Below are 10,206 nucleotides of genomic sequence, written 5' to 3'. Positions count from 1 at the left end.
CCCAGCACCCTGCGACCCCAGCGGGCTCCCGGTGCAGCCCCGGCCTGCCGCCCCGCCTCTCTGTGCCTGCTGCCCTTTCCGGGCCGCAACGTCCTGAAGGAAGCCCGGGGTCCCTGTGAATGGCTGCCGGGGCCCAACGGCCTCCGAGCTTCCTTTCTTATTTGCAAACGGCAAAGGCTGAGTCCACCCTGAAGCCTCAGGGGGCAAGCCAGCGACACCAGCTCCCGTTCAGATAACCAGGCACTCTTACACGTTGCGTGTTTATTATCTCGTGTTCGTCTCCCGAGTGATTTATAAGGCCGATGTTCCGTGATCGCCCCCACTGCACAGATGAGCAAAGTGCACAGCCAAGCAGCCTGCCCAGGATTAAGGATTCCGCGACCGCACTGCCAACCGTGTAGGCTTCTAACACTCCTCGCGAATGTGGTTCTGTGCTCCCAACTCCACGTTCAGGAAGCTCTTGGATTTCCAAGATTTTAGGATCGGAACACTGGAAAGCCAAACGTTCTGGGACTAGACGGTGTCCTATGCTGAATCTGCCACTGATGGTTCTGATTCTCTTTTTCAAGAAAACTGGATTAAGGGGCGCCTGGGTGGTTCACTGGTTGAGCATCTGCCGTGGCTCGGGTCGAGATCCTGGGGTCCTAGGATCAAGCCCCATATCCGGCTCCCTGCATGGAGCCTGCTTCTCCCCCTGCCCATGTCTCTGCCTCTGTGTGTCTCATGAATAAATAAATAAAATCTTCAAAAAAAAGTAAGTTAAAAGTTAGAGATATACGTAAATTTAAGAAATATTCCTGAGCGGCTAGAAAGGCGCCTAAGGGTAGAGCCCCGAACCTCCGACCCACGGTCCACAGAAATTTGCCTAAGAGGGAGGAGACATTTACACTTTGCCCCGCCCCCTGGGCGCTCCGGCTCCTTTACCAAGATGGCGGCAACCGGAAGTAGCTCTCGGGAGGCGGGAGACCTGCGCGCGCAGGCCCCAAACTGGCTTTCGGGGAGCCGGCTGGGGATTGCTTCCTTTGCCAAGATGGCGCCGGAAGGTAGCGGCGGCGGCGGCGGGCGCTGCTCGAAAAGCGAGACCGACACCGGCTTCTTGGGTTTCCGGCCCACTTCGGTGGACCCGGCGCTGAGGCGGCGGCGACGAGGCCCACGAAACAAAAAGCGAGGCTGGCGGCGGCTCGCTCAGGAGCCGCTGGGGCTGGAAGTCGATCAGTTCCTGGAGGACGTGCGGCTGCAGGAGCGCACGAGCGGGTGCGTGGGGCGGGACTTCCGGAAGCCGGGCCACGTTCTGAGGGACCGGGTGCGAGGCCGACTTCCGGGGGGCTGCACGCGTGTGTTTCGGGCACCGCTGGACTCTCGTGGCGGTGGGGAGGAGGTTGGGCTACCGGGTACTCGGCACCCCGTGTTAAACTAGAGTTCAGGTAAATGACTAATAACTAGCGTAAGTACGCCTTGTGCACCCACGTTAGCGTACTGCCGAGGATTAGTATTTTTAAATATGATTTAAGTGTTGAGCTCTGCGATCTGGAGGGAGGTTCTTAGCCTGGAGGGATCGCAGGGCGGGAAGAAGGTGCTTGGATCAGCACAGCATTAGAGGAAAGCGGGCTCCTGGGACGTTAAACCTCCCTCCCCGGCATCTTTGGCTGACATTCTGCATTCCCCTCTCCCAGTGGCTTGGTGTCAGAGGCCCCGGATGAGAAACTCTTCTTCGTGGACACCGGCTCCAAGAGAAAAGGTGAGGAAGAAATTTCTGTGGTGCCCGCTTGGTCCTCATCCAGCCCAGCGCAACCTCTGAGAGAGTCTCTGTTAACCGCATGGCTTGGATCGCAGGCGTCTGCTGGAGAGGGGAAGGGTCTTTACTGGTGCAGGAGGCCCTGGAATGCAAGACTAGGAGTCAGATTTCCTTTTTGAGGTCTCGGAGCTCTCGGTCTTCACCGTGGCAATGCTCAAGCCTCCATCTGGCAGGCCGGTAGGGATCTGCCTGGGAGTAGATTAGACATAGGTTAGCAGGTCTCTCGTGAACCTGAAGAAAAGCAAGTCAGGGACCTGCGGTAAGGGATACCAGGAGACCTGTTGTAGTAAGATGGACTTGAGAAAGAATAAGAGGATCTGCTTTCATAAGTCAGTAAGAAGCGGTCTTAATCTGCTTACTTTTGTCTGCCAAAAGGCAGGTCAGGAGGACCTGCTAGAACAAGCCCAGGAGAGGGGAGTTAGAGAAGGCTTGAGTCAATAATAGGCTTTCCGTACGCGAGTAGGAAAACAGATCAAGAACAGGCAGTGGCTTTAGGGAGGGAATAGAAAGCCAGCCCCCAAGGAGCTGCTTTGATGAGTACACTGCAAGCTGCTTCACAGCAGGATGCCCTTAGGGAGCATGTGTGGGTTCCACCCAGGGGCCCATTCTAAGGAACGTGAGAGGACCTTTTTGATCGGAAAAAGAGGGACAAGGACCTGCTTTGAAGTGCAGGAGACTCTAAGTGAGCAGGTGGGAGGGATGATGAAAGAGGTCACCCTTCAGGGGAGTGAGCTCATCTGGCATGTGAACAGCAAGCAGAGGGTCGGACATGCCCTGATGAACAGGTAGGGTAGTCGGAAGGCCTGTTTTGGCCAGTGTGAAGTCTCTTTGGAAACGGGAGAGACGTTTTAGGTTCTGCTGTCAGTTTGCAAATGAGAGATGAGGCACTGTTCGTGGCCTGCTAGCCTGGCTGTGGCTGGTGGGCTCCATTCCGGTGCTACAGCAGCTCCAGCAGCTCCAGCGGCATTGTGACTGAATGACTCGTGGCTCTCAGTTTCAGGTCCTGGGGACATGGGAAGGAAGGAAAAGAAAGATAATAGTGATTGTGAGCTTTCCTAGGTGATCACCGTGCTTTATGCTGTTGTAGTGATGGCCTTTCCAGACAACCCCAGGAGGTAGGCGTTCAGGCTCTTTTTGGAAGCACAGAGGAGTGAAGTCTCTTCTATGACGTATCCTAGGAAACGGAAGGATGGATGTTCTGTCCTGGCGTGTTTCGTCCTGGAGTTTGCTTTGCACAGTCAGGTGGAGAAAGGCAGAAAGCCGTTGTGCTGAGAATCAGCCATTTTGGGTCAGGAGTCTAGTTCCCTGGGCCTCACTGTTACTTGGTCGCCTTCTTCTTCATTAGCATCCGTGGTTTTCCTGCCTTGTTTGGCAGCCCTTAGAGGGCAGGGCTGTGGGCCTGAGCCTCCCTCTGTTCCCTGCACTGGGCTGCCTCCTGCCAGCCTGGGGCCTCCACATCTGCACCCTGATGCACGTCTGATGGCTGCCATCGAGCTGAAATGCAGCAGCTGGGGAGCTAGTCTTGGGAAGCAAGGAGGCCCCAGTCCTTGATTGCTCTCCTTTCTTTCCACCCTAGAGCTGAACAAGAAGAAGACCAGAAGCCAGAAAAGGTCACTTCTTAAGAAGCCCCTTCGTGTTGACCTCATCCTAGAGAACACATCCAAGGTCCCTGCCCCCAAAGAGTGAGTGTCCCACCATGCCCCAGCCCTTCTGTGTAGCTGCCGTCACTCACTTCTGGCCCTGCGGGTGTTGCTGGGGAGGGTGTGCGACAGGTGAGGGTCACTTGGAGGAGAGGGATGGGCTCAGAATGGGGCTCTGGAGAGTGGATTGGAGGAAATGAGGGGGCCAGGGTGTTGTGGCTGAGGCAGGCTAGTGTGGGGCCTTGGCCCAGCCAGGAGTCCTGGGGAGGGGGAAGAGGGATGGGCAGGGGCCATCAGGAGGCCTGTCAGGCAGGTTCAGTGGCAGCTCTGAAGGAGGGGAGGTTGGAGGGGTAATGAGGTGGCCTTCTGAGATTGGAGTATGGGAGGAGCGGCTGTGGGGGTGAACCTGAGGTTGATCTTGAAGTGACATATGAGGTGCCTGGGAGACCTGCAGGGTGAGGGCCGATGAGGCCACTGTGTTGTTGGCTCTCGGGTCAGCGGGGAGGCCCGGGCAGGAGACAGACCTGGGGCATGGGCTCTGAAGCCAGGTAGGAGGGCGAGAGGAGCCCCGGGGAGGTTCACCTTGTAGGAAGTGCTTGGGAGAGGAGCTGCTGAGTAGTAGGGGTGCAGAGCCCGACTAGGAGGAGCCAGGCCCCTTCTCAGGCCTCTGCCTCACCTACTCCATCTGTGTGCCTCTCCTCCATCCAGTGTCCTTGCCCACCAGATCCCCAACGCCAGGAAGCTCAAACGGAAGGAACAGCTATGGGAGAAGCTGGCCAAGCAGGGCGAGCTGCCCCGGGATGTGCGCAGGGCACAGGCCCGGCTCCTCAACCCTCCCAAGACCAAAGCCAAGCCTGGGCCCCAAGACACTGTCGAGCGGCCTTTTTACGATCTTTGGGCCAAAGACAGTAAGTGCCTTTGCTGTTACTTGTGGTGGGGATAAGGCTGCCATGCACAGTTGTGCAGGTTGTGCACTGCACAAGAGCACGGTTTCAAAGGGAGGTGCTCTGCAGGTGTTGATTTGATGATCCTCAGCAGAGTTCGGCATCTTGAAGGGGCTTCCCTTTTGCTGGTGCATTTACCTGAGGGCCACCCCCACCCCTCAGCTTTGGTTCCCTTGTGCTTTCTGGTTTGTCTGGCATTCAAAACCTTGGGGTCTGCGTAGTCCTTCCCTTGTCCTAGTCCTTCCTTTGTCCGTGCTTTGGTGCTGTCTCTATGGGGGTTGGCGGTGGGAGGGAGCCCTTCAGTCCACACTGGAAAGTTCCCAGCAGACACCCCTCACTGCCTCCACAGACCCTCTGGAGCAGCCGTTGGCTGGCCAGGACGCCTTTTTCCTGGAGCAGACCAAGAAGAAAGGGGTGAAGGTGAGACTGTGGCAGCAGGGTGTCCTGGGTGCTGGTCGGAGGAGGGTTGGGTGGTGGGAGCTGTGCTGGGGCCTTGAAGCCTCGGTCTCAGCCTGTGGCCGAGACCACATATGCAGGAGCCAGCCCTGGAGCGGTGCCTCCAGAGGAGAGCCCAGAGTGGTGGCAGGGTTTACCTGGGCGGGCGGGCGGCCTAGCAGTGCCCAGATGGGAGGGAAGACAGAAGGGTCTCCAGGCAGAGGACAAGAGAGCAAGGGCGGGGGTGTGGGGCAGGCTGGGGAGGAGGCCGGCCTGGTGGGAGGGAGCACAACTCAGGGTTTGGGGTTTTACTTTGGTTTCATCTAGGAGGGAAGGGGCAGCCCTGGAACCCAAGACAGCACTCTTGGGCAGTTGGGGGTGGGGGCAGGGGGCTTCCAGGGTTACCCTCAGGCTTCTGCTGGCGTGAAGGCCAGATGGGCAACCACCCCCTCCGCACCCCCTACCGCGGGCTTGTTGAGGGCCCTGAGTCCTGATTGGACTCAGATTCAGTCCCTGTGGACCTGGGTCTCTGTGTTTGTCATAAGCTGGACCTAGGGCCACACTCTATGCTCTGAGTGATGGACAGCGCCTCACAGCCTCTGCCAATCTGCTGCAGGGTGTCACACCAGGATGATGCACTGGTGACTAAGATCAGGGTGCCCAGTGCCCCGTGTTTTTGCAAGCGTTGCCCACCATGGGGTTACAGGGCTTTCTCAGGAAAGGCAGGCAGAGTCCCTCCCTGCAGGGAGCTCTCTTGTCCTGGGGATGTGGCTCCCGTGGGTAACATGGCAGGTGAGTGGCAGGTGTCCACTGTTCCAGATGCCAGACCCGCAGACACCTCCCAATGTGAAGGCTGTGGGCCCTGCTGAGGCCTCTGCTGTCTTCTGAGCCTGGAATCCCAGCTCCAGACCTTGTGAGGTCTTGGGTCGTGGGGCTGCCAGGCTTCATCCTGCCTTGTCCTCCCCCAGCGGCCACCACATCTGCACATCAAGCCCTCCCAGGTCCCTGCCGTGGAGGTGACGCCTGCCGGAGCCTCCTATAACCCATCCTTTGAGGACCACCAGGTACTTAGCCTCTCACCAGGCACCTCCTCTGTGTCCACCCCTGCTGGGGTGGCAGCAGTGACTGAGACAGCCCCCTGCCTGCCCTCCTGGGGCTCCTGGTCCAGAGGGCTGGGAGGAGGGAACCCAGAGGAGCTGCCAAACCTGGCCTTGGGGGTCAGGGAGGGCTTCCTGCAGGAAGGGGACATCAGAGCTGAGACCAAAGGAAGAGTTTGCTGTGGGGAGAGGGGAACAGGCGTTTCAGGCACGTGCAAGGAACAGCGTGTACAAAGGCCTGGAGGTGTATGAGACCATGCTGCCTTTTGTGGAAGTCCATGGGACTTGGGAAGGCCTCAACGAACTGTTAGCAGGGTGGCCAGCTGAGGTGTGCCTAAGGCCTAGGCTAGGTCAGCATGGGCCACCTGGCTCTGAGAGTCGCTGTTTATATCAGTGATGATCTCTGTTAAGCACAGAGGTCAGGAACAGAGGGGACACCCACCTTGCCCTCGGGGAGCACAGGATCTCAGATCAGATCATTGAAGAGACACGGGACACGTGGGCGAGTGCTGTTCAGCCTCGTTCATGATAGGAGAGTCTCTTACCCAGGAGTTTCCGCTCCTGATAAACGATGTCAGCACCCATGATGCCGAACTTGAGTAGGGTGAGGTTGGCAACAAGCAGAGGAGGCCACAGACTGCAGTGCGTTCCCTTGTGGACTGACACAGGTGCTGGGGGAGAATGTGGGAAGATCAGTCTGTGTCTTTTGTTCTTCACGTAGCGTATCACAGAGAGAGTTCCCACATCTTAGGATTTGCCCACTCACACGCACAACTTAATGGCTTTTAGCATATTTGCAGGCTTGTGTGGCCCTCGCCCGTGGGTTAGGATGTTTTCATCACCCCAGAAAGAAACTGCATCCGCTGGCTGTCACCCCCTGTGCCCGTTCTGGGTTTTGCATAAATGAAACTGTACTCTGCAGAGATGAGGGACCGGGCCGTCCTTCAAGAGAACTGGCAGGGCAGGCAGGAGGTTCAGGAATAGAAAGCGCCTCCTGGCTGCATGGAGACACTGGGGAGACTGGGGAAGAGGAGGGGGCCTGGGGTACTGAGGTGGGACCAGCTCCGTCTGTTAAGTCCCAGGAGAGGCCCTGGGGTGGGTGGCCTGGGTCATCACCCCCAACCCTTTCCCCTCCCAGACCCTGCTACTGGCGGCCCACGAGGTGGAACTGCAGCGGCAGAAGGAGGCCGAGAAGCTGGAGCGGCAGCTAGCCCTGCCCACCTCAGAGCAGCCTGCCACCCAGGTGAGCCCACACCTGCCTCTCCCCCACTGGCTGCCGCTCCTGCCTGGCCCCGCCTGGCCCCTGACACACTGTCTCCTCGCTCACACCCCCCGCCCTCCCCCCAGGAGTCTGCGTTCCGAGAGATGTGCCAGGGGCTGCTGGAGGAGTCGGACGGGGAGGAAGAGCCAGGTGAGGGCCAGGACGCAGGGCCGGAGGCTGGAGGAAAGCAGACTGAAGGAGCCGAGACGTTGCCCACACCTGTGCGCCTGGCCGCCGTGGAGAAGAAGACAGAGCAGCAGAGGCGGCGGGAGAAGGCCGCCCAGAAGATGGTGAGCACTGGGTTTCCAGCCCGCTTTTCCTGCTTCTCCAACAGCACCTGGCCTCAGGATGCAGCGGGGAATGTTCTAGATCAAGTCTCTGCTGCCTTGGTACTTATATTGGGGTGGGATTTACAGACCACCAGTGTACAAAAACGGTGGTTTCTGAAGACAATGGCTGTGAAGCAGTCAGGGGAGGTGGCCCGGGCCTTGCTCTGTCGGGCCCTGACTCCACCCATCCCTGCTGCAGCGGGTACAGCAGGCCCAGGAGCGGGCTGCCCGGCTCCGGCACCAGGAGCTCTTCCGGCTACGTGGGATCAAGGCCCAGGTGGCACGGCGGCTGGCGGAGCTGGCACGGCGGCGAGAGCAGCGGCGAGTGCAGCGGCTGGCGGAGGCAGACAGACCCCGCAGGCTGGGGCGGCTCAAGTGAGGCCCAGCGGGGGGTGGGGGGCAGGGGGTTAGTGGTCCCGGTTCCCTGCCTGGCCTCCTCCTGGAAGACCATGTCTTCCCTGGAAGGCCTATTGCCCAGGTGGGGCCTCTGGACTCCGCCCTGAGCAAGGCTGACCCTCTGAACACCCCACGCCCATGTTCTCTAGGTATCAGGCCCCTGACGTGGACGTGCAGCTCAGCTCGGAGCTGGCTGACTCGCTCAGGACTCTGAAGGTACTTGGCCATCTGGGGTGACACACTGTAGGGGAGACCCTGTGCCCAGTGATGATACCCATCCTTGCTCCCCGTGCCCCCCGGGCTGTGGGCGACATCATGGCTGCCCCCGGGTTGTGCCAGTTGGGCTGATGCCTGGGGGCTGAGGGCACGGGGTCGTCGGGGTGAGGGGCTTGCTGGGGTGGTGGTTTGAACCCATGGCCCTGGGAATGTCTTGCCTCCCAGCCAGGCCCCGAAGCAGCCACTGGTGTCCTGGCCCCAGTCCCCCCACTTTGGTGCCAGAGAGGCCTCCCTGAAGCTCATGATGGGCCTTGTCCGTCCCCGGCTCAGAACCTGCCGTGGCTCCAGTGGTCTCTGGCTTCTCACCGACGCCAAGGGCCCTCTGGCTTGGCCTGCCTCGGGGCTGCAGCCAACTCTGCTTCATGAGCGGGCCAGCCCTGCACCCTATTCCTCTGATACCCGGGCTGTGCCCCTGCTGCTCCCCCTGCATGGCACAGTCTACTTCGTCAGCCGCCTCGGTTCTGTTAACTCTGCAAACCTAGCTCAGGCGGCCAGTGGATCCATACACGGTGCCCCAGTAGCACAGGGCCAGGCTGAGCCCCGTAGAGAGGTCAAACCCCGTGGGCCATCACTGCTGAGCCTCCCTCTCTGTCCCGCAGCCCGAAGGCAACATTCTCCGTGACCGTTTCAAGAGCTTCCAGAAGAGGAACATGATTGAGCCTCGGGAGAGAGCCAAGTGAGGACCTTGGGGCTGCTGTGGGGAGTGAGGGCATTGGGAAACTTCCTGCTCCTGGGCTTGCTGGGCTCAACCCCTTTCCTCCTACAGGTTCAAGCGCAAGTACAAAGTGAAGCTGGTGGAAAAGCGGGCGTTCCGCGAGATCCAGTGAGTCGCACTCCCTCCCCTGCCAGGCCGACTGGTTTCTTGGCTACGGCAGCAGAAACACTGGAAACACTGCTGAGCTGCTTAAAAAGAATGAGCTCTTGTCCTTTATGGTGGTGTCCCCTGGGTCCCAGGGCCCATCCTGAACCTGGGAACTGACCAGTGGCTGAGTGATCCTCCCCTGGCCCGAGAGGCAGCCCACTATGTGCACTGGAACTGAGTCAGGGCCGGGCGGAAGGGGTCCCCAAAGGGAAATAGAAGGACCCAGACCAGAGTTGGGGATGTCAGGTGGGTGAGGCCAAGGGGCCCTTCCTCCCCTCACACACCATCAATCGTCTCCTCTGTCCACAGGTTATAGCCATCACTGAATGCTGGAGCCCCCACCCTACAATAAAACACCACTGATCGACATGTTGGGCGTCGTGTGTGACTTGTCTCCCTCCTGGGGGCGGCTTCCCTCCCTGGGTGTCCCTTCCTAGTGCATCGAGCTCCTTAGGGAAGGCAGGCAAAGTGACAGGGCTTGCAGGCTGGTGGGGGAGTGGAGCGTGGAGCTCACACCTGGGGATCCGACAGGAAACAGCCCCCAGCTCTCTGCCGGGGTGGCTGAGGTGCAGGTCTTGAGAATAGGCCTGTCACATTGGTAGTGCTGACTTTGGTGAGCGCCTGCTGTTCTTTGAAGCAGGTGGATTCACGTCCAACAACCCAGTTATGGGGAGGGCAGTCCTCTCTATTCTAAAGGTTAGGGACCTGAGGCACATCAGAAGGAACTACTCTCTTCTCCCCATAACTATTGAAAGAGGACTTTTTTTACCTTTTGTTCTAATAAAGGACTATATTCTCACCATACATTGTTGATACGGCACCTAAAGATACCAAAACACCAGAAGTCTTGCCCTGAACCTTTGTTTCCATTCAAACCCACTCTCTTCTCTGCAAAGTAGCTGTCACTGATGTTCAGCGTGAATGATTCCAGTGTGTTCCATATGTGATCCTATTCAATCATGCACAGGTATGCGTGAAAGGAAAATAGAGTTGCTTTAATTTTTCTGTGTCTTGGATGCAATTGTACTGTATGTAGTTCTACGGGTTGCTTTTTAGTGCGTCTTAGAGAGCTTTCTATGTACAGGGCACTTTATTGTATTTTTTTTTTACAGCTGCATAGAATTTCAGTGTTTGTGCTGTAACGTCACTTGACTAGACTCCTATTGCTCCA

At 58.4% G+C, this 10,206-nt stretch overlaps 1 protein-coding gene and 2 non-coding genes across 4 annotated transcripts; all 3 read left to right on the top strand.

Moving 5' to 3' along the window:
* The first annotated feature begins 1,011 nt into the window (after nt 1-1,011).
* Nucleotides 1,012-9,404, top strand: NOP53 (NOP53 ribosome biogenesis factor). 2 transcript variants are annotated; one of them, XM_041739020.1, is made up of 13 exons: nt 1,012-1,254; nt 1,674-1,738; nt 3,372-3,477; nt 4,144-4,343; nt 4,729-4,799; nt 5,783-5,878; nt 7,050-7,154; nt 7,259-7,462; nt 7,701-7,876; nt 8,047-8,113; nt 8,773-8,849; nt 8,940-8,996; nt 9,345-9,404. In XM_041739020.1, the coding sequence occupies exons 1-13, from the start codon at nt 1,031-1,033 to the stop codon at nt 9,349-9,351; spliced, it is 1,455 nt and encodes a 484-aa protein (XP_041594954.1). In that variant the 5' UTR covers nt 1,012-1,030; the 3' UTR covers nt 9,352-9,404. The 2 variants fall into 2 exon arrangements, with proteins under 2 accessions (XP_041594954.1, XP_041594962.1); XM_041739028.1 differs by lacking the exon at nt 9,345-9,404 and having other exon boundaries at nt 8,940-9,000.
* On the top strand, nt 2,678-2,810 carry LOC121486010. The gene has a single exon (XR_005986494.1). It is a non-coding gene; the product is annotated as a small nucleolar RNA SNORA54 (small nucleolar RNA).
* Nucleotides 8,156-8,264, top strand: LOC121486019. Its single transcript, XR_005986502.1, has one exon. It is a non-coding gene; the product is annotated as a small nucleolar RNA SNORD23 (small nucleolar RNA).
* Nucleotides 9,405-10,206: the final 802 nt, after the last annotated feature.

The sequence above is a fragment of the Vulpes lagopus genome, chromosome 2 (genome assembly GCF_018345385.1).
Source record: "Vulpes lagopus strain Blue_001 chromosome 2, ASM1834538v1, whole genome shotgun sequence".
NCBI classification, from domain to species: Eukaryota; Metazoa; Chordata; class Mammalia; order Carnivora; family Canidae; genus Vulpes; species Vulpes lagopus.
This window is presented reverse-complemented; position numbering and strand designations above follow the sequence as displayed.

Coding starts and splice junctions, on each gene's coding strand:
- NOP53 (XM_041739020.1), top strand. CDS start 1,031: ATGGCGCCGGAAGGTAGCGGCGGCGGCGGCGGGCGCTGCTCGAAAAGC. Junction 7,155..7,258: donor CAGAGCAGCCTGCCACCCAG/GTGAGCCCACAC, acceptor CCCTCCCCCCAG/GAGTCTGCGTTCCGAGAGAT. Junction 8,850..8,939: donor GAGCCTCGGGAGAGAGCCAA/GTGAGGACCTTG, acceptor TTCCTCCTACAG/GTTCAAGCGCAAGTACAAAG.